The sequence below is a fragment of the Lynx canadensis genome, chromosome A2, assembly GCF_007474595.2.
Source record: "Lynx canadensis isolate LIC74 chromosome A2, mLynCan4.pri.v2, whole genome shotgun sequence".
NCBI classification, from domain to species: Eukaryota; Metazoa; Chordata; class Mammalia; order Carnivora; family Felidae; genus Lynx; species Lynx canadensis.
Genome location: NC_044304.2, coordinates 25,042,256 through 25,065,851, shown reverse-complemented (window position 1 = coordinate 25,065,851; position 23,596 = coordinate 25,042,256). Strand labels below are relative to the sequence as shown.

Genomic DNA, 23,596 nt, shown 5'->3' with positions numbered 1-23,596 from the left:
AATCAGAAGTGGTCCAAGAATACAATAAGGTAGAGGATGCAGTGAAGGAGGGAAGGACACAAACCTGAGGTGAGACCTTTTGCAATGAGACAAAATTCAAATAGGGTCTTTGGGATTAAGGGAAAGTAATGCAAGATCAGTGAGCTCGGCTCCCGGGGCTCTTTCTGGAGAGGATGTTGCACCAGCTGTCACATTTACCGATGATACAATGCTCTTACAACATTCATCTGAGAGTCTAAAGTGTGTACTGGCAACACAGTAATGGGCAAGATGCACACACGATCCCTTCCCTTCTGAGTCCGTCTCTTTCTATATATGGGACTGTGGGCAAATCACCTAATTGCTCTGAGCCTGTTTTTTTCATCTGCAAGCTGGGACTAATACCCACTGCATAGGGGCTATTGTGAGGATGAAATGAGATGGGGTTTATGAAGCACCCGTGGTCATGCTTGGAAGTGCCTGGCACTTGGTAAGTAGTGGTTTATCAGTCAGTCTGTGGAAGAGCAAGACTTGGGTTCTGTGGGGGTCAGATGGGGATGGGAGGGAGACAGTTACCTGCTGATAGGAGCTTCAGCCCAGGGACTTTGTCAGGTGCTGAGTTAAAGCATCTTATCCCCTGAAAGAAGAGACAGGGTTCATGCCTGTTTGTTTTGATGCTGGTCTAGGAAGGAAGGGATGGGAGTTGGGGAGGAAGGATGTGTTCCTAGCAAAATTAAATTAGGACAGTAATGCTGGTTTTCTTGATAATTGAACGTATGTAGCCTGTGCTAACGGACCGTGAACTCAGATCTGCTCATGTTCCATTCACCAGCCTCCTTTTTTCCTAGTCACCTGCCAGCCCTGAGAGAGAGACTTTTTTCTGGACTTGGTGCTTCAAGGACCCTGTGCCAGGCAGATGGACATGCCCCACTCTAGATGTGAACAAAAGCTGGGAATTTTTCTTTTTTTTTTTCTTTTCTCTGTCTTTTTAAATAACATTGATTTTTCTTTTAGGTAATATAATTTTTTATATAATGGTCTTGCTTAAAGGAGGATAACTTTTTTTTTTAAGTTTATTTATTTATTTTGAGAGAGAGTGTGCGTGTGAGTCAGGGAGGGACAGTGAGAGAGAAACACAGAGAGGGAGAGAATCCCAAGCAGGTTCTGCTCTGTCACCGCAGAGCCAGACGTGGGGCTTGACCTCACAAATCATGAGATCGAGAGTCTTGACACTTAGCTGACTGAGCCACCCAGGCACCCCTGGGATTGTTTCTCTGACTATGAGGAAAAGATTAGGGAATTCTCTGCTTTACAAAGTTGGAGGGGACAGAGACAGAGAAGTGGTCCTCCAGGATGATTGGTCCTGCCTGGTGGTGCCCCCTCTGGCTGGTCAGAGACATTCCAAGAAGTGGGCGGGTGTCAGCTTTCAGACAAATCATAGACACTTCCCACCAGTGTGGGCAAGGCCAGGCCACGGAGAAGGAGACCTCACAGCAAAGAAAGGCCGGCACGCCTGGCAGCAGAATGCAAACACAGGCACGTCCTGCCTTTGGTTTTTGCACTGAAGTTAGATGTACTTACAGACGCTACGCACCTGTGTATGTGTCTATTCTCATTGTTACGATGAGAATCCTTGTGATTAAAACGGAGCTTTAATGGGGCACCTGGGTGGCAGTCGGTTAAGCATCCAACTTCGGCTCAGGTCATGATCTCACTGTGAGTTCCCCTCTGCCCGTGGGGAGGTGGTCCCCTGGGGCAGGTTAAGGGCTGTGTGGCTATAAAGAGGGATCCCTTAAATGTCTGCCTCAGCCTGGCTGGGGTGGCTGATGGGCTAGAAACTGACATAAATTCCTATGTCTTGGAGGTCTTAGTTCCAAGAGTGACTGGCAATGACCTCTATGAGAGATGGCTACTTGATCAGGAGGTCACTTCCTGCTTGAAACTGCCAGTGGCCCTGGAAGTGACCTCTGATGTTCTGATCTGGCCCCTTGCCAATCTCTTCTCTGTGTGTTCCTTTTTTCTTCAGGGCCATCCCAGTGTTTTTTGAGATCCCTCACTCATGTGTTCCTGCCTTGGAACTTCGTGTATGCCGTATCTTCTGCCTGGAACACTCTCTCTCTGTTTCCATCCCTCCTTTGCTGTCAAACCTTCCCTGACCAGTGTTCATTATGGTCTAGGTCCTGACATTTGCCTTCAGGAGCACTTAGCTCAGCTTGTGTGATTATGTGATGGTTCCTCTTGCCCACAAGAATGGCTGCTCCTTGAGGGAGGGCTGTGTCATTTACAGTAGGCCTTCCTTCTGGGTTGGGCTCAGATTCGATTTCTTGAACCAGCTAGAGACCCCAGCCCTACCGCTCAATTGTCACTGGGGCAAGACACCTCATCTCTCTGGTCTTCAGTTTCCTCATCTGTTGGATGGGGGTAAAAATGCATCTGACTTATGGGGTTGTTGTAAGGATAAAGCAGGTAGAGGGCGCAGCATGGTGCCTGGCACATAGCAGGTGCTCAAAACCATTAACATTTGTCTCTGATGTCATCAAGAGTAAGCAGTAACAGTTACTAGTAAATTTTAAAAGGTTTCCTGGAGGAACAACATTTATTCCTTTCTTTGCAAATTGAAATGAGGTCACTATTCATTTACCATTACCATGATCCCCAGAGCTGAGAGTCATTTGAATGGCTTGTACTGTCTCAGGGCTTCACTCCCTGTGGGACTTAGATTCCTGTAGACATGAGATTAGTCAGTGACATGGTACATATTAGAATCACCCCTGTGAGTCGGATGGCTGCTACTGTGTCAAGCATTATGCCATTGCCTGACTACATCACATCCTCCTAATGGAACTTTGGAGCTTAGGTGATGTGCTCTACCCCAGGGTAGGACCCAGGTTGGATTTGAACTTGGGCGTTTTCTACTCCAAAGCCCCTCTCTCTCTTTCCACGCCACTGCTCAAGCTTGCTTCTCAGGTTTTCCTTTAACCAAGATTATGAGAACAGAAGGGGTCTGTTTTGAAAGAAATGGTGTGGCCACTTGCAGAGCATTGCCGAGGCCTGAACAGTAAGACCAATACCTTAATCCTTCCACAGGTATCCCCATCCCCTGGGTGGGGACTGTACCAGATTAGTGTCACTTCAACTGGATGCTCCCCATGTTTCAACAACGCCCCTCCCCCACCAAAAGGGAGAGGGCATCTGTCTGTACAGTGCTGCCTGCAGAAGAGTTGAGTGTCTTTCCCTGTGACCCCACTTACAGGTTTGTCTTTAGGAAATAACCAGATATGTGTGCCAACATTTATTGTGTGTGGGTTTTCATTAGCAAGTGTTACTTATCCCAGATACTGAGAAATGAGAAGCACACCAAGTACTGGTCAGACTGATTCTAAGAAGAGGGCACATTCGTACAAGTGGCTCTTAACAATCATATTGCAGAAGAGTATTTCATGACAAAGGGAAAGACTCACAGTAGGTTAAGCGAAAATAAAGGGCACAAATTAACAGTGGTTATCACTAGGTGGTGTGCTTGTGTGTGGGTTTTATCTTATTCTTTAAACCTGTCAGTATTTTCTACATTTAAAAAAAATTATTTATTTATTTATTTATTCATTTATTTATTTATTTATTTTCAATACTCTGTAAACACGCTTTTTTGACTGTGCCAGCCAGGCTGTCCCTCTGCATTGTTTTACAATGAGTGGTGTTACATCATCAGAGGGTTTTTTTTTTTTAATATTTATTTATTTTTGACAGAGAGAGAAAGAGAGAGAGACAGAGCACGAGCAGGAGAGGGGCAGAGAGAGAGGGAGACAGAATCAAAAGCAGGCTCCAGGCTCTGAGCTGTCAGCTCGGAGCCTGATGAGGGGCTTGAACCCATGAACCATAAGATCATGACCTGAGCCGAAGTCGGATACTCAACCGACTGAGTCACCCAGGAGCCCCTCATCAGAGGGTTTTGAATGTAAGGTTGCACACAATAGTCAGTACCCCGTGGTACTGAGTGGGCACCAGGAGGACGGGGGAGTGGTCTCAAATGTGTCATCCTTGCCCTTGTCCTTGGTGGTGCCTTCACATGTGGTCACTTTCCTCAGCTGTGCTACCTGGCACCTCACCTTGGCCCTTTTCCTGCCATTGCTTGTTAGTTGGGATCAGTGATACCGCATCATCTGCCCTTTCTGCAGGCCATGTGGGGGCCTCCTGCAGACACCCGGCTTTCCCAGTTGATGAGTTAGTAAGGTGACTGCCCTGGCCCCATTTCATCCTGTCTTGGAGAGTTGGAGGAGATGGGGCTGAATTCAAGAACAGGCCCTCCTGAACTGTTTCAAGGAGAAAAAACCAGCTCATCATCAATGTCTTCTGGCCTGTCTGCCAGTTTCAAAACTTGGTGGATAGAAACCCACATTTCTTGCCATCCCTCCCCCACCCCACCCCCACACCAAAGGACTCCCTTTGGGTGTATCATCTGTTCCTCCAAAGAGTCCTAACATGAGTCTAGGAACCAAGTCCTTTCCCCTGTCCCCTCCACGGGGCCGAGCATGGTGTGGGTGGGAGGGGATGGCATGCTGAATATAAGCCCTTGTAGGATTAAGTTGATTTGTGTGTGTGTGTGTGTGTGTGTGTGTGTGTGTGTGTGTGTGTGTGTGTTTAAGTAGCTTCATGCCCAGAGCAGAGCCCCCGCACAGGGCTTGAATTCACAACCCTGAGATCAAGACCTGAGTTGAGATCAAGAGTCAGACGCTTAACCAACTGAACCACACAGGCACCCCTAAATTGATTTCTTTTAGCCTACATATCCTACTTACAGATCTGTTCTGACTTCTGGAGACCCTGAATAATAAAACAGGAAGTCAAGGAGTTTACCTTTAGCAATAATAATAACAATGCACATTGCCTTTGCTGTGTACAGGAGACTTTCCCATGAGAAAGTCACATTCAGCAGCAATGGGACCATTTCTCAGCAGCCGAGGGACCTCATCACTTATGCCTGCACCTTTCAACAGTTAAGGTCTGGTGTCTCACCCTGGCTATCAAGGCCTCTCTAGTCTCATTCCTCCCGGACCTCACAGACGTGTGCCCTGTGCTCTCCCACCTCTGGGCTTCTGCATCTCTGGTTCTGCCCTCCCCGGCTGGTTTCCCTGCCTGGTCAAGGGTCAGCTGAGGCCCACCTCCCTAAGGAAGTCTTTCTATGCCTGAATCGGGGCCAGCTCTTCCTCAGGTGTGTCTCTTCCCGCATCCTGCTCCCCATCTGCCTGGTGAGGGTCTGGCTGTTCCTGCATCACCTGCAAGCTCCATGGGGTCAGGGACTCTGTCCTGTTGAGATTCACTACTGTTCCCCAGAGACCAGCACAGTGTGTAGCATGTAGCAGATACTCAAATCATTCTTAAGTGGAATCTAATGGAAATAAAACTTTTATTTCTGATAAGGCTACCTGAGTAGAGCCCCAGGTGTTGGCTTGTGCATCTGAAGTTCCTGCTGGGTTAATGGGGGAGTGGAAGCTGTTTATTATTACTTTATAAACAGGCTGGTTGTAGTAGGGATCTTCTTCAGTGTGGAAGGGGTAAAGGAGAGAATAACAAAAGAGGTTTGGGGGAATAGGTTGAGGACTAGGAATCTGGATATAGGTTTTGCCCTTGGAAATGGAGTACTGCACAGGCTACCTGTTCTTTGAACAAGGAACAGGTGGGTAATGAGGCACTGGGCTTGGGGTCAAGGAGTCCCTTTAAAGTTGTAGTGGAATGAAGTTGCAGCTGTTGAAATGAAAGTTAGTTTGCTCAAGATGCTTAGTTTCTGGTCCCAAAGGCAGGCTGTCGGCCAGGAAGAGGCCACCCAGCACTAGGAGGCTGAGTGCCTGCAACAATACACAGGGGCTTCAGCGAAGAGTCTCAGCTTTGCTAGAGCAGTTCTGAACACCTCCCGTGGGGCCTGGGGGTCTGGGCTGTGAGGCCGGCTTCCCAGAGGCTGCTGTCAGGACAGGTGCCTCCCAGCGAGCCTTCACCAGCCCCCTCTTCCTGTGAATGAGGGGGTGGTGGTTAGAGACCGAAGGGGTCCACTCAGAGGCTGTTCTTGCCATTTAACAGAAGGTCAGTCTGGCAAGAGCCATAATTCTTGGGCTGACCCTCTTTTCTCTGACCTGGGGGCTGGCTTCACTTTTTCAGTTTCTTCATCTGAGAAGTGGGCCCACACCACTCTTATACCTCACGAGGCTGTTGTGAATGTTAAAATAGATCAAGCACTTAAAAGGCACACCTGGATTATGAGAGCAACTAATGAATTTTCGATTTTTATCACGATGGTTTACTTTTATAAGAGCCATACAGTGTATGGCTTTTTTTTTTTTTTTTAACGAGAGAGAGAGAGAGAGAGAGGGAGAGAGAGAGAGAGAGAGAGAAACAAGTAGGGGAGAGGGGCAGAGGGAGAGAGAGTGAGCCAGCCTTAAGCAAGCTCCACGCTCAGCTTGGAACTGGACACAGGGCTCCATCCCAAGACCCTGGGATCACAGACCTGAGATGAAATAACGAACTGGACACTCAAGCAAATGAGCCACCCAGGCATCCCTGTAGGGCAGTCTTTGTATCTCTTCCCCCCCCCCCCCGCCCCATTTATTTTGAGAGACAGACAGAGAGAGAGAACGAGCATGCGCCGGGAGGGGGCGGGGGCGGAGGGGCTGTCCGCTCAGCCAGCGGAGCTCGAACTCACAAACCGTGAGATCATGACCTCAGCCCAAACCGAGAAGCTGGCGCTTAACCAGCTGAGACACCCAGGCGCCCCCATTCTTTATATTTCTGATTGTATGGGATCCTGAGGGCCGCAGGCGGTGATCTACTGAATGAATGAATGAATGAATGCAGAAAATAGTTTCAGTTGGATTCCCACGTCTATTTCCGCACGGCGACCCAGGCCACTGCAGGCTGCTGCTCTTTCTGGCTCAGCACCCGCCCACAAACCCCGCGATTCCTGAGGGTTTGGTGGTGCGGGGATTCGCGCAGCTCTGGCTCGTCCTCATGCTGACCCTCACAGCCCAGGAAAGGGAGGCTTGGACAAGACCCGACGCGCCCCAGGTCAGCCTAGCAGCGGGGTGGGGCTCCACGCACAGGCTCCGGCCCTCGCCATCAGGGGCAGCCCCCTAAGTCGCCACAGTCCCCTCCTGCTCCGATACTTAACCCCGTGTCTACCCTGGGCTGTCCGCAGCGCCTTCACCGCAAGAGCTGGGGCCGGGAGGCACACCCCTTCCCCGACGCTGTAAATTCTCTCCTTCAGGGTCTGGATTAGGTGGCGGGGGGGGGGGGAAATGCCTCAGGGCCCAGATCCCTCCACAGTCTTCTCAGGGACCCCGGCGGGGCTAGCGGAGGGGGAGTGCCGAGCAGCAGCCGGGCGTGACTGCGTCCGGGTCCCGCGCCACCCGGCTCCGGCGCCAGAGGGGGTCCCCCGCCCGCCTCCCGCCCACGTGGCCGGCCCGGGCTCCCCGCCCCCGGCCCCGCCCCGCCCGGGGGAGCGGCCCCCGCAGCAGCCGCCACCGCCGCGGTCGCCGCGGTGCGCTCTCCCGCTCCTCTGGGCCAGCGCTGAGCACCGAGGTGAGTGAGGGCGGCTGGCCGCGAACCCCGCCCCTCCGCTAGACCCTCCCTGGCTGGACACCCCTGCTAGGCGCCCGGGAGCGGGCACTTCCCGGGGCTGGCTCCTCCCCTGCCTTAACCCACAACCCCGAGCTGGACCCCCACCCCCCACCTCCGGGTCGCCCCCACCCGTCCCGGTGCCCGAAGCGGACTCGGCGCGCTGTCTGGTCCCGGCGCACTCGGAGCGCAACTCGGGTGCCTGGGCGCGGCGCAGGTAGGCAGCGCCACCGCCACTCCGGACCGGCGGCCGCTCGCGCCGGAGACCCTGACTTTGGTGCTGGGAGCTCTTAGGCGAACGTTCCCAGAGCCACTTCCGGGGAGGGAGGCGCCACCTGTCCTTTTCCTTGGTGTCTTCCCCAGCCTAGGTGGGTCGCCTACCGGTCAGCGTCGCGTCGGGCGCTGCTGGTAGTGGCTCGTGGGGCTGCCGGTCACTTCGCCGCGAGGGACGCGGCTCTGGACGCGCAGGGCGGCGGCCGCGGTTCCGGGACCGCCCGGCCCGTGTGCTGGCGGCTGCATCTTTTAAATAGCGCGGCCAGAGGACCGTGAGGTAGAGGGGAGGGAGGCGGACCCCAGGGGGTTAGGGTGAATCTCGGTGCCTCATAGCCAGAGGCCGGTGAGCATTTTCTGAGTGTGGAAGTTGGCCGAGCCCGGTGGAACTGGATGCCTTTGGGCTTTGCCACGGGGTAGAGCTGCGCTTTGCACTGTCAGCCTCAACATGGGCTTGAACAGTGCTGAAACAGAGCGACTTGTTCCTAGAGGACTCTTTCCCCCTTTAATGCCTGAACCCGGCTTGCTTCCAGCCCTGGGCAAAGATGTGAGAACTGCCAAACGGTAGTTGTCCTGGACGCACCCGCAGAAACTTATTTTACAGCATTTCAGGCACAACACAAGGTATAACTGTGTTTTTTCTTGGTTCGGGTGTGGAAGCGGAAAGCTTTTCTGTGTCTCTGTCTTAGCTGTATAGTCTCAGGCAAGTTACTTCACCCATCTGTGCCTTAGTTTTCTCATCTGTAAAAGGATAATAGTACAAATGCTAAAGTGTTGTGTGAGGTGAAAGTTCTTAGAATTATGCCTTGTATCAAGGTAAGCTCTACTCGCTTTAGTTGTTTTGGGCCGCAAAATCCTTGGGCTTTGCAGTAATGTTTCCTATGGTTAAGCAGCCTTTTGCAAAATGTGTCTCAGAATACGAGATTAGAGATGACCTTTGTCAAGGACACTGCTGAGAAATGGGGTCTCAGACCTTCTCTGGAAGCTCTAAAGTGTGACTGGATATTTGCCTCACTGAGGGGGAGTGAATAAGGTTCCATGGGAATTCCTTCAGTTCTCAGGCCCCCTGATAGGCTGATACTGTCTCATCTCTGTGAGTGTGGGAGTGTAGTTAGGGGCCCAAAGACCTGCTCTTGTCCCCTCCCCTCCACTCACTAACCTCTAGCAGATTGTCCCTCCAGTGGAGCCTGCACCAGTTCAGCATCTTTGGTGGTAGTAACCACAGATGGGAGTCCTGAGCCTGGGGCTCCAGGAATCTTCTGACACATACATGAGATGCTTGGAGCACAGGTGTGTATTTTTCCAGAGAGTTCTCTCTTCATCATTTTCTGCAAAAAGCCTGCACCCCACAAAAGGGGATCCTGAATTGCTGGTGGGGACATTCTTACCTCTTGTACAGGAGCAGGCCCAAGTTCTTATGGTGTCAAGATGTCAACATTACCTGTGTCTCCTAGAGGTAGAAGTGTACACGTGTTCCTTTGTGCCCTTACTCAGGGCACACTTTCCAGTGGAAACTTCAAGTCTGCCTTGACTTGAGAAAATCTGATAAAGAAGTCAATTGGGGAAAGGAGAAGGCAAGCTGAGGGAGCAGAGATTGTTGGCCTGTCGTGGGGCTGTTAGGATGGGATGCAGTTCATAAAATTTGATTTCAAGTTGTCAGGAGACTCCTCAGGGCCTTTGCACATGCTCTTCCTGTTGTGGAGCACACTCTTCTACCACTCTTCTCATGTCCGGCAGTATCTTGTCCTTTAGCTTGGATGTCTTCTCTATAGAGATGGTTTCCTTGACCACTCTGTTCAAAGCAGCCCCTCCCCCATCAGTATTTATCACATTCTCCCATTGTATTTTATTCATGGAGCGTACCTGAAATGTTCATAGTCATGTATCTATTTACGGGTTTATTGTCTGCCTCCACACAGGAGAATGCAGACTCCAAGAGCGTAGAGGTATTGCCCTCTTTACCACTGAACTCTGGCCCCTGACACACAGTAGATGCTTTATAAATGTTCCTTAGTGACAGAATGAATGAGCATCCCCTGAGTGAAGTGAGGTGAGTAAGAGCTTTTTTTTGTTTTGTTTTTCTTAAGTAGGCTGTACGCCCAACATGGGCCTCAAACTCACAACCCAGAGATCAAGAGTCACACGCTCTTCTGACCAAGCCAGCCAGGTTTAATTAATTAAAAAAATTAATCCTTGGATGCATTATCTTAGTGGTGTGTACAAATATTGTCTGATTCATATCACTTTGCACTTTGCACAGGTTGAAACTTGAGTGACAATGAAACGCTTGTATATATGATTCTAATTAATGCACATTCCTGCGTGGGCGATCGCCGGTGTGGTGGGTGGAGTGGGGTCTTCTGTGGAGAGGTTTGGAGATAAGCTTTGCCTTCTTCTTCACTGTAGTGAAAACTGTTCATTCAGTTATGAAAATGGGTACACTTTTTTGTAAAAAAAAGATCGAAGATTATAGTTATTTGGAATCCTATCTGCACATGTGCCTTATCCCCTTAGCTCAGCTCATTCACTCCATTTATTCAAGAACCATTTATGGAGGTAGGGCTTGGAGACTGGCCACAGAGCAGTCAAGACTGGCAGTGTTCCTCCATTATGGTGTTACATCCCGTGGGCAGAGATGGACAGTCAACAACTAGGTCTATAATATGATATCAGGGAGTGTGGTCAGTGTAATAAACAAGATGAAGCTGGATGGGATCCACTCACCCAGAGTGAGTGGGGTGGAGGCAGCACTGGTTTAGGTCAGGGATGGTTTCTCTGAGGAAGCAATTCAAACAGAAACCTAGATGAATGTGGGGTGTGGCTATCTGGGGGAAGACAATTCTATGCGTGTGGACCCCAAGGTTGTGGTTGAATTCCTGGCTTGGCCAGTCAGCTCTTGAGCCCTGGACATGGTCTGTCTCACTGGGGAAGGGGGAGGGGAAATGAGACATTGTGGGCAGAACCTCCATCACCTCCTCCCCAGATCCTAGCAGGTGGCTGGAGTAAGATCTCAACACTGTGTGCTCTCATGGTTGACCAGAAGGCTTGTGCCTTCCTTTCCAGAGGCACCTGGAGTAATGGTGTTTCCTGAAACTGCCACCTGGGCGACGAGTATAAGCCTTGGGGGGCACTGCTAGAAGTACAAACCTACACGTACTAAGACTTGCTTCATTTCACCTGCCCTCGCCATGGACTGCCTCCTCTTTTGTGCCATTTGGTTACAAACATCTCATCACCTACAGGGAACCATCTAGAAGGAAAGTAGTTACTTAGCAAAGCTTTGATGGAAAAAAACGAAGTGATGAAAATGTATAGGATCATAGACCAGGAGATGTATGCTTCCCATTCTCCCCATTGAGTGGTTGATTGGTTGGTCATTTGATGTTATTTAACAAAGCATAAAGGAGGTATGACAGGGAGGGTTCTTGGAAAAAGTGATATTTAAGAAAAGAAAGGGATGGCTACAAGTCACTTCTCTTGGGGAGTGGTGGGGGGTGGGGGATGGAAGGAAGAGGGAAGAGCATGTGCAAAGGTCCAGATAAAGAGGTACCAGCTCTCAGATGATGCCAGATCCTCATTGGTTATGGCAGCATGTGTGCACATATGTTTTCTGTGAGTATTCTGTGGAAAAGGAACTGACATACCAGTGCTCAGTAAATGCCAGTTGATGTGAAAGGCCGTGCCTTGTGCTATTGGGCTCTACACTGACATCCTCATGTATTATCTAAAACTGTCCTGTGGCACATGCCCTCTTAGCATCCCCATCTTCCTGACCAAGAAAGCAAGGTGGGAAGTGGAATAACTTGCCAACTGTGTCTTTCTTTTTATTTATTTATTTATTTTTTAATGTTTGTTTATTTTTGAGACAGAGAGAGACAGAGCGTGAATGGGGGAGGGGCAGAGAGAGAGGGAGACACAGAATCAGAAGCAGGCTCCAGGCTCTGAGCCATCAGCCCAGAGCCTGACGCGGGGCTCGAACTCACGAACCATGAGATTGTGACCTGAGCTGAAGTCGGATGCTCAAGTCGGACTGAGCCACCCAGGCGCCCCATTGCCAACTGTGTCTTTCTTGAACTCTGTTCAGTTGTATCAGGGAAGGTGGAGATGAGGGGGATCTTCCCAGAAGATTGATTCAGTGATGTCAAGAGAGAGAGATGCTTTTAAATATCACTGACAGGCCTCGCTTTGGTGCACAGCACTGCGGAATGTCAGCTCTGGGATTGCAAAGGCTGCTCCCGGCCAACCGCCCAGTCTCTGGCATGGTGAGGATTTGTTGGGGTGTTAAGTGGATTCCCAGGGTCTCTGGTGGCCACGGAGCAATGAGACTGGAGGAGGCCATTGCCTTATTTCCCCAGGAGTCTCCTGACTTTTCTAAAGTGGACCCGCAAGTCAGGACAGAGCTGGACATGGGACCCAAGTCAAAGCTGAGTGCTCCAGAAAGAGAGGCTGGGGTCCTTGGCCGGAGTTGAAAGACAAAGGAGGCAGTTTGGTGCCTTGTGTGGCTCAGCTAGCTAAAGATCAAACTAGTTATTTAACAGTCCAGCTTAGTTCTTTGTCCAATCTGCCACCTCTACTTCCACCTACCATATGATAACCTTATAGGTTGGGGTTTGCTGCTCCTGCTGGTAGAACCCCAAGCCCTGAATTCATCTTCAATTCTGAGCTTACTATTTTCCTGGAAGCTGGGGTGGTGATGCAGGGCAGTGGCCGACTTGAAGGCAAATTGACATGTCCGGAGGTGGTGGAGGTGATGGTCGGGGTCCTGTGTTCCAGTCTCAGCTCCAGCATTGCACTAGTAGCAAAGTGACCTCAGGCAAGGTGCCTAACCTCTGCAAGCCTTGGTTTCCTCCTCTGTGAATGGGGACAGTGGTTGGCTGTACCTTATGGGTTTGCTGTGGGGATTAAATGAGAAGATATGTGCAGAGAGCATATTCCTATCACAGCCTCTGTATAGGAAGGGCTGGCTGTGGTCATTATCTGGTGACCTAAAACGGACACACATCACTCCGTCACTACTTTGTGCTCTGAAAGGTTTGCTCAAACACACAGAGAGTTCTTCATTCAGATTTGGGGACCTCAGCAGGGACAGGTGCTATCCTTTCTGGAGACAATTATATTAGGAGCCAGATCCGGATAGTGGAGTTGAGGGTAAATTTATTGTGAGACAGAGGTCAGGTGTGAAATGCCATGAGATGCCCTCCCCTCCTGTGGTCTCTCCCAGGCCTCCCCCTACAGTGGTGGCTTCCATGTACCCATGACCCTCAGAACCTGGCTGCTTCAATGGACTGTTCTGGTGTATCGTCACCACACCCCATTCCAGGTCACCTGCTAGACCCTCCAATGGAGCTGAACCCAACAGCCCCCCAAATACCCCAGAGGCTTTTCAACGTTAACAGCTTTGCATCCACTGTTCCTACTACTGGGAGTGCTCTTTCACTCTTATCCACGTTCAGAATCTCCCACACTGCCCAGCTCCAATGGCCTTTTCCCTCTTTCCTTCCCCTTTGACTAGAAAAAGAAATGCTCTTTTGTACAAGAAAGGCTGGTTATATTCTTTACATATACAAATGCAAACAAATCAGAAATTGTAGAGTAAAAAATTAAATTGTGCCTCCCCCATCCCTGGCTTGCTTCCAGAGAGAACATTTATTGTCAGCTGACTGTATATTTTTCTTATGTTTTGATGTACAGGTGTGTGTACCTGTGCATATCTTTAAAAACCAACATAATGGGCTCATTTTATATGTATTGTTCTCCAATGAGATTTACCTCATTTGACCACATGTCCAAGAGCACTTTCTCTGTTCATATGCATTTCCTCTCTTTTCACACCCCCCCACCAAGAGAGGAGAGTACAAGTTTGTATGGACATATGTTTTCAGTTCTCTTGGGTATATACCTCCAGTGGGATTGCGGGTCATATGGTAACTCTATGTTTACATTTTGGAGGACTGCCAAACTGTTTTCCAAAATGGCAGCACCATTTTGCAATCCCACTAGTAGTGTTTGAGGGTTCTGATTACTCCACATCCTCATCAACACTTGTTACTGTCCATCTTTTTTTATTATTGCCATCCTAGTACATATAAAGTGGTATCTCATTGTGGTTTTGATTTTCATTTCCCTATAGCTAGTAGTGTTGAATTTAAAAAAAAATTTTTTTTTTGAGAGAGAGCATGTGAGCGGTGGAGAGGCAGAGAGAGAGGGGGACAGATGATCTGAAGCGGGCTCCGCACTGACAGCAGAGAGCCCAACATGGGGCTCGAACTCGTAAACTGTGAGATCATGACCTGAGCTGAAGTCAGTCGCTCAACCAACTGACCACCCAAGTACTCCGAACATCTTTTTTTTTTTTTAATTTTTTTAGAGCAGCTTTAGTTTAGTTTTGTTTTTTAAATAATAAAATCGAAAGGAAAGTACAGAGATTTCCTTTCTACTTCCTGTTCCCACACATCCGTAGCCTCTACCATTTATGAACATCACTCGCCAGAATGGTACTTTTGGTACCAAGAATGAACCTACATTGACACATTATGGTCATCTAAGGCCCATAGTTTATCTAAGGGTTCGCTCGTGGTGCTGTACTTTCAGTGGGTTTGGACCAATGTATAATGATAATTATAAACACAATGATAATATCATACAGAGTATTTTCACTGCCCCAAGAATCCTCTCTGCTCTGCCTATTCATCTCTACTCTCCTGCCCCCTACAACCACTGAGCTTTTTATTGTCTCCACAGTTTCCCCTTTTTTTCAATGTCATATAATTGGGGTCAGACAGAATGTAGCAATTGGTTTCTTTCACTTAGTAACATGCATTTGAAGTTTCTCCCTGTCTTTTCATGGCTTGATAGCTCATTTGTTTTTAGTGCTGCTTAGTATTTCATCATCCGGATGTACCAAGTCTATCCATTCACCTACTGAAGAACATTTTGGTTGCTTCTCAGTTTGGGCAGTTATGAATAAAGCTGCTTTAAATATTCATGTGCAGGTTTTTGTGTAGACATAAGTTTTCAACCCCTTAGGGTAAATACTGGATTGTATGGCAAGAGTATATTTAGTTTTGTAAGAAACCCTCCAAACTGTCTTCCAAAGTGGCTGTACCATTTTGCATCCCCCCCAACAATGAATGAAAGAGTTTCTGTTACTTTACATCCTTTGTCAGCGTTTGGTATGGTCAGTGTTTTGGATTTGGGCCTTTCTAATAGGTGTGGGGTGGTATCCTCATTGTTTTAATTTGCATTTCCCTGATGACATATGATGTGGAGGAGCATCTTTTCATATGTTTACTTCTCATCTGTATGTCTTCTTTGGTGAGGTGGCTATTATGGTCTTTGGCTCATTTTCAGTTCAGGTTGTTTGTTTTCTTATTGTTGCTCTTTGCATGTTTTGGATAACAGTCCTTTATCAAATATATCTTTCACAAATATTTTTTCCTAGTCTGTGGTGTGTCTTCTAATTCTCCTGGGATTATCTGTTGCAGAGCAGAAATTTTAAATTTTAGTGAAGTCCAGCTTATCAATTATTTCTTTCATGGATTGTGTTTTTGGCATCATAGCTGAAAAAGCATCACCATAGCCAAGGTCAGCTAGGTTTTATCCAATGTTATCTTCCAGGAGTTTTATAGTTTTGCATTTTATATTTAGGTCTCTGATCCATTTTGAGTGAATTTTTGCAAAGGGCATAAGGTCTGTGTTTAGATTCATTGTTTTGCATGTGGATATCCACTTATTCCAGCACCATTTGTTGAAAAGATTATCTTTGCTCCATTGTTTTGCCTTTGCTCCTTTGTCAGAGATGAGCTGACTATATTTATGGGCTCTCTATTTTTTTCCATTGGTCTATTTGTCTATTATTTTGCTAATAGCACACTGTCTTGATTATTGTAGCTTTGTAATAAGTGTTGAAGTCAAGAAATTGCAGTCTTCTAACTTTGTTCTTCTTTAACATTGTGTTGGTTGAATATCTTTTCATTTTGGAGAAGTGTCTTTCCAGATCTTTTGCCAGTTTTTAAAAGTTGGTTTGTCTTTTTATTATTGATTTGTAAGGGTTCTTTATATATTCTAAATTCAGTCCCTTATCAGATATATGATTTTTAAATATTTTCTCCTATTCTGTGGATTGTCTTTTTATTTTCTTGGTTGTGTTCCTTGAAGCCTAGGATTTTAAGTGTGATGAAGCCCAATTTATCTATTTTTATTGTGTTGCTTATGCTTTTGGTGTAAATGTTTCTCTTTTTTTTTAATTTTTTTTAACGTTTATTTATTTTTGAGACAGAGAGAGATAGAGCATGAACGGGGGAAGGTCAGAGAGAGAGGGAGACACAGAATCCGGAACAGGCTCCAGGCTCTGAGCTGTCAGCACAGAGCCCGACGCGGGGCTCGAACCCACGAACTGTGAGATCGTGACCTGAAGTCGGACGCTTAGCCGACTGAGCCACCCAGGCACCCCTAAATGTTTCTTAAGTATAACACCAAAAAGCATAAAGCATGAAGATTTATGCTGAAATTTTCTCCTAAGAGTTTTATAGTTTTTAGTCCTTAGGTTTAGGCCTTTGATCCAGTTTGGGTTAATTTTTATATGTGGTGTGAAGTAGAGGTACAGCCTCACCGTTTTGCATGTGGAGATCCTGTTGTCCCAGAGCCGTTTGTTGAAAGGGCAGCCTTGTTGAAAATCAATTAGCCATAAATGTAAGTGTTTGTTTCTGCCCTCTTCATTCTGTTGCATTGACCTGTATGTAAATCTTTATGCCAGTACCACTGTCTTAGTTACTGCAGCTTTTTGTAACTTTTGAGATCAAGAAGTATGAGTCTTCTCGCTTTGTCCTTTGTCATGATTGTTTTGGCTGTTCTGGGTCCTCATATGAATTTTAGGACCAGCTTGTCAATTTTTGCAAAAAAGGCAGCTGAGATTTAATAGGGACTCATTTGAATCAGAATGTCAGTGTGGAGTTTTGCTAGTTTATCCATATTAAGTTCAGATCCTGATGCATCACTCGCTCGTTGATGGGTTGACACTCAGGGTCCCATCCTTGAAGCTGCAAAGACAAAGACCCAGGGACATCAGCATCTCTTTTTCTTATTGAGGTGAGTGACAAGTACAGGGTAGTGTCCAATCCAAGGCTGGAGACCTTGGGTAAAACATTTAAGCCTTGAATGTGTGAAATGGGAGTAGATCTGACACTGACCAAGCATATGGCAGACTGAGCTTCCTTGTATCTGAGGGCGTGATGGAGATCCATAGAGATCCTCCTTTATTGCCCTGCCTCCATGCTTGACAAGTGCGGTGAGAACTGGGGACGCCCACCGCCCCAGAGGCACCAGGGAATGGTGGAGGGTATTAGAGTGAGGCCGTATTTTAGCTTCTTTTATTTGGCGGGCAAAGAGGTAGGATTTCATTGAAGGAAAAGGTTCTGCTGCTAAAGCAATTTTGCCTCCTCTCCCCAAACTGGCATCATGCTTTGAAGAACGGAATAAAAATAAGAAGGGAATACTATCACTTATTAGAAGATTAGTTTACACCTCTACCTGCCCTTATGCGTTCCAGATGTCATGCTTTGGCACAAGTCCACAATTGTATTCTTACAGAAGAGGAAAGAAAAAGTGAAGCACCGACATGTGTGTCACTAGGAGTCTGGTTTTCTAGACTGCAGGAACAACCCGGGGCACTACAATGGGCAATGCAAACCCACGGTGCACCTCAGCTGGGGCTAGGGGCTCCATTTGAGACAAAATGGTGCTAATGTGTGTGAGAGGTTGGAGTTGTTTATCACAGCAATTTTATTTTATTTTTTTATTTTATTTTTTTTTCAACGTTTATTTATTTTTGGGACAGAGAGAGACAGAGCATGAATGGGGGAGGGGCAGAGAGAGAGGGAGACACAGAATCGGAAACAGGCTCCAGGCTCTGAGCCATCAGCCCAGAGCCTGACGCGGGGCTCGAACTCACAGACCGCGAGATCGTGACCTGGCTGAAGTTGGACGCTTAACCGACTGCGCCACCCAGGCGCCCCTATCACAGCAATTTTAAACAGTATTAATTTGGGCAGAGTTTTTGTTTGTTTCTGGAGGGGAAAAAGTTATATCCAATAGAAAGTATTTTGAGATCTTCAGACGCCAAGCTCCTTTGGGTTTAGCAGGTTCCCTTTACCCAAGCTGTTAGAACAGGCAGTTCGTAGGGATTTCATTCGCATTCGTTACTGAGGGGTGTGTGTGCACGCCTGTGCACATGGAAAGTTAGGGGAAAAACACAATGATATAACCCAACCCCCAAACAAGGAAGCATGTGTCAGAGCTGAAGTTCCAGTCTCAGAAGATGCAGCCTAGGCGACCTTGAGTAACCTCTTTCTGTGACACATCTCCCAAGGGGGTGGGGGGAACTGTTTCTCTCCAGCAGGGCTTTAATTTTACAAAAGCCCTGTGCACTCAAGTGGTTTTCTTAACAGGTCACTCACATTTTGTACGTTTTGGGCTGGGCAGGGCCTCACTAGTCCTTGGCCAGCCTTGTGAGTCAGAGAATATTTAAATGACTGCCGAGGTCTTCGAGGAGAGAGAGCTGGCAAGTGAATCTAGGGAGGTGGAGTGACTCTTAAACAGCACTGCAGTGAATGAGTGGCAGAACCGATACCAGGGTCAGCAACCCTGTTTTATTACACTAATAAAGTTGTATTATCTTTTCAAGTGAGATAATAATTATGATGCTACCAAATTCTATGGAGCACTTATTATATGGTGGAGTCTGGGCTTTCACACTTGCATTTGACTGTGACACATTGTAAGAGATAAATCTAGGCTATAACCTGGGGTGTGTGTGTGTGTGTGTGCATGCACGCACACGAATGCATGCACATGCATATCTGAAACAAAAGTTTGGTGAGACAAGACTTACCTTATGTATGTTTAGTGTCCTCTGATAATTCTTTCCTACACTAGTGAATTTGTGCTTTAAAATTTTTTTTTAAAGTTTATTTATTTATTTTGAGAGAGAAAGTGAGCACAAGGAAGGAGGGGAAGAGGGAGAGGGAGAGAGAGAGAATCTCAAGCAGGCTTCACACGGTGAGTGTGGAGCCTGATGCAGGGCTTGAACTCATGAACCATGAGGTCATGACCTGAGCTGAAGTCAAGAGCTGGACGCTTAACTGACTGAGCCATCCAGGCGCCCCTATGCTTTTTTTTAAATGATGGCTAAGAGACCACTAGATTTATTTCATAAATGGGTCAGAACTTACTGTTTGAAAAGCACTGTGTTAGACAGTTTGCTGTGTGTTTTACATGTACTATTTCATTTAACAACCTCAGGAAGAGGGTATTAGTATCTCCATTTTCTGATGGGGAAACCAAGGCACAGAGAGATAACTTTCCTAGGGTCACACTGTGAATGAGTAGTGGAGCTGGGCTTGCACCCAAAAAGACTAAGTCCTGTTACAAGTTCATGGTGTGAACCCAGGTCAGGCATCTATCTCCTGTAACAATCAGTGGAGAAGGTATAATTTAATATCTAATGAGTTGCTGCATATTGAGAAGGTTGCCACAAAATGGATATAAAATTAATACCACTTTTTGACCTAAAGTTGCATTTAAAAACACATGTATCCACTATGATGGCTTGGATCAATACATAGACATATTATCCTTCCTAAGTTACTGTATTTTGTGGATTTTTAATTTTTATTTTCTTAGTCATCCGATGACTTGGATGGAACTTCATGCAAGTCCAGATAATAAGGGATAATTTCTGATGGAGAGTCAGTTGTTTTGGGGGTATATTAGTCAGGAATCTCCAGAGAAACAAAACCAACATACTTACATATAAATTATATACATAAATATATATACACACACACACACACACATATATAATACCACAGTATGTATAATATAAAAGTATATATTATATAAAGATATATAATGTGCACATATATAATATGTATGTATATAATTTATAATGATATATATTGTATAATATATATTATATAACAGGATGTCTTCTCTGTCTCTGTCGATATATATCTCATACAGAGCGAGAGAGAGAGAGAGAGAGAGAGAGAGAGAAAGAGATATATTTATTTTAAGGAGGTGGTGATTCCTCTATGTGATTGTGGAGGCTTGACAGGTTTGAAATTTGCAGAGTAGGGGTGCCTGGGTGGCTCAGTCAGCTGAGCGTCTGACTTCAGCTGAGGTCATGATCTCATGGTTCATGGGTTCGAGCCCTGTGTCAGGCTCTGTGCTGACAGTGTGAAGCCTGATTGGGATTCTCTCTCTCCCTTTCCCTCTTCCTATACCCATTTGTGTTCTCTCTCTCAAAAATAAATAAACATTAAAATCTGCAGAATAGGTTGGCAGGCTAGAGACTCAGGGAAGAGTGGCCATTCAAGTTCAAAGGCAGTCTGTTGTTAGAATTCCTTCTTGCTAGGGGAGGTCAGTCTTTGTTCTATGAAGGCCTTCAACTGATTGGATCAGGCCCACCCAAATTATGAAGAACAGTTTGTTTTACTCAAAGTCTACTGATTTAAATGTTAATTTCATCTAAAAAAAAAAAACCTGACCCTTCACAGAAACTTCTAGAATAATTTTTAATGTTTATTTATTTTTGAGAGAGAAAGAGAGGGAGAGGGAGAGGGAGAGAGAGAGAGAGAGAGAGAGAGAGAGAACAAGTGGGGGAGGGGCAGACAGCAAGGGAGACACAGAATCCAAAGCAGGTACTAAGCTCGGAGCTGTCAGCACAAAGCCCAACACAGGGCTTGAACCCATGAACCACGAAATCATGACCTGAGCTGAAGACAGACACTTAACCAATTGAGCCACCAGGCACCCCTAGAATAACTTTTGACCAATATCTGGGCACTGTGGTCTAGACAAGTTGACACATAAAATTAAGCATAAATAGGGAGTAAGATACTGTTTGAAGTTGTTCAGAAGAAACGAAAAATGCAGTGGGAAGCGGGACTGTGATATTGTTACAAATAGGAGGGCATTTCAGAAAGAACTCCCTCTCCCATGATTGATTGCCAATTAAGCCTGTCCCTGGTTCCCAAGCAGTTATAGGAGCACAGCATGGGTTGGCGGATGGGAGGGGGTAGCAGGTGCAGATTTTCTTGCTTTGACTTGAATGGATTTTTCTGACATTTCTTTTTTAGACCAGAGACCTGAGAGTTCATGGCCCTAAGTAAATAGAGCCATTTATCTCCAGCCAGCGGGTGCTTGTTCAGTGGATTTTTCTGTAGGGACTGTGTATGCTGATGTAGCATTTGTATCTCAGCCTAAACTTGGAAGACTTTGCTCCCCTCTCGGATGCCTCAAGCTACCAAGTAACCTGTGGGTCACTGGCCACAGGAACTACCTGGGGCTGTTTGGGTGGGAACTCAGGCTGTATATGAGAACATGGTTATCGAGACAATATTAAATTTATTATCTTTTTCATTTTCTCTTATTTTTATTAAGGTATAATTAAGGTATAAAATTGATTCTTTTAAAGTGTGTGACTTAGCAGTTTTTAGTGTATTCACAAAATTGGGCAGCCATTACAACTATTTAACTTCAAAACATTTTCATCAGCCCAGAATATAGCTTTTTTTTTTTTTTTTGGAAAGTAATTTAAACATTTGAGAACACTGTCTGCCAGATCAGTCCCATCAGCAAACAAACATGCTGTTATTTGTCCCAACTTAAAGAAAACCCCCCACAACCCAAACACTCTGGTCACCTTAACTTCTCCCTCCAGTTATGACCCTATTTCTCTTCAGTTTAGAGCAAAACTTTTTGAAAGAATTGTTTGGACTTGCTTGCTCTAATTTTTTGTCTCCCTGTCTCTCTCACTTGTTAAAAAAAAAAACTTGTGATAAAATATGTATAACATAAAACTTAGCATCATGACCGTTTTTAAGTGTCCATTTCAGTAATGTTAAGTATGTTCACACTATTATCCAACAATCTCCAGAACTTTTTCATCTTACTAAATGGAAACTCTGTTGCCATCAGTTCTCCATTTCTCCCTCCCCCCAGCCCTGGGTAACTACCACTCCACTTTCTGTCTCTATGAATTTACTGACTCTAGATACCTCATGTAAATGGCATCAATACAAATAAGGCAGTGTTTGTCTTTTGTGTGTGTGACTGGCTTATTTCACTCAGCATAATGTCTTCAAGGTTCATTTATGTTACAGCAGGTGTCATTAAGGCTGAATAATACTCCATGGTATGTATATACCACACTTTGTTTCTCCATGCATCTGTTGAAGGACAGTTGGGTTGTTCCCACCTTTTGGCTATTGGAATACTGCTGCTATTCCATTCTTCCGTGAACCCATGAAACCCAGCAGGCTTAGGTTCCCCTCATGAACATCTCCTGCTGACTGCCACGTTGCTCATCCCCATCGCTTATTCTCTGGCCCCACCCAGCCTGGTGACCAGCTGCGTTGGCTACTGGTGGTCATGTTCTCTTTCTTGAAGCGCTTTCTTCACCTGGCTTCCAGGGCACCTTACTCTCCTGGTCCTCTTCCCACATGTCAGTTAACAGTGACTCCATCCTTCTGATGGTTCAGACCCAAAGCTTGGGGTGTCATCTTTGACCCTTATATCTTTTATCTCTGCACTTATCAGAAAATCCCACTGTGCATACTTTCAAAATATAGCCAGCATGTGGCCACTGTTTACCCATTGTCCAAGCTACTCTCCCCTCTCACCTGAGTGAATATGTCGATCTCTTTGCTGGTCTCCCAGCCTCTGACCTTCCCTCCTTCCAGCTTGTTCTCAATTCACAGCCAGAGGGATCCTCCTAAAGTGGGGGGTGGAGGGGAGATTGCCACCCTTTTGCTTAAAACCCTCGAAGGGCTCCCGTCTTCTCCCACAGCAGAAGCTAATGTCCCCCAGTGGCCTACAGGACCCCCATGATCTGGCTGTGTTCATCTCCTTCCTTAGTTTGTTCTTCCCCTCATTATCCTAGCCTGGTCACATCAGCCTCAGCGCTCTCCTCTAATTGAATACCCCAGAACCTTTGTGCTTCCTGTTCCCTGTTCCCTCTGCTGGGATTTTTCTTCTCCTGACTTTGGCATAATTTAGTCCCTCACTTCCTTCAGCCTTTACTCAGACACCACCTTCCCTAACTGTCATGTCTAAACTATTACCACTCTCCCCAATTCCCCTCTCTCTCTTCCTCGATTTATTTTGTCTCCTTACTCCTATCACTATCTGACGTAGAGGATATTTTGCTTATTCATCTTGGGTTTTTTTTGTTTTTTGTTTTTTGTTTTTTGTTTTTTTTTTTTGTCTGCTTCCCACACTGGAATGTAGATTCCACAAGGACAAGGTTTTTTCTTCTGTTTTCCTCCCTGATGTATCCCTAGCACCCCGCTTCCCACCAGGTAGGACACTCAGTAAATATTTGTTGAAACAATAAATGATAGTTGGGAAAATAGAGATAAAAAGTCATTTATGATTCTACCATTATGATACAACTCTTGCCTGCATTTTTCTTACCTGTGAATTGTTCATATAGGTAGGTTATGTGTGCCTGTGTCTTCTGTCTTTTCCCGCCAGGCATTCCTGTACAGACCTCTTTTTTTTTTTTAAAGTTGCTAGGCAATCTTCATGATTATTACTTGTTAAAGAGCTACATAATGTTTCACTGTGTGGATGTAGCAACTTGATTTATTTAACCTTGTTTTGTTCATTACTATTGGACAGCTTCCAATTTGTTGCTATTGTAGATTACACCACCATGAGTGTCTGTGTTGGACGTTTGCCATGC

At 46.3% G+C, this 23,596-nt stretch overlaps 1 protein-coding gene across 1 annotated transcript; it reads right to left on the bottom strand.

Moving 5' to 3' along the window:
- Positions 1-11,425: 11,425 nt before the first annotated feature.
- On the bottom strand, positions 11,426-12,259 carry SPATA12 (spermatogenesis associated 12). The gene is given in 4 exon segments (XM_030296106.1): positions 11,426-11,550; positions 11,911-11,985; positions 11,988-12,142; positions 12,144-12,259. Coding segments are annotated over 4 exon segments (471 nt in total).
- Between the last annotated feature and the right edge of the window lie 11,337 nt (positions 12,260-23,596).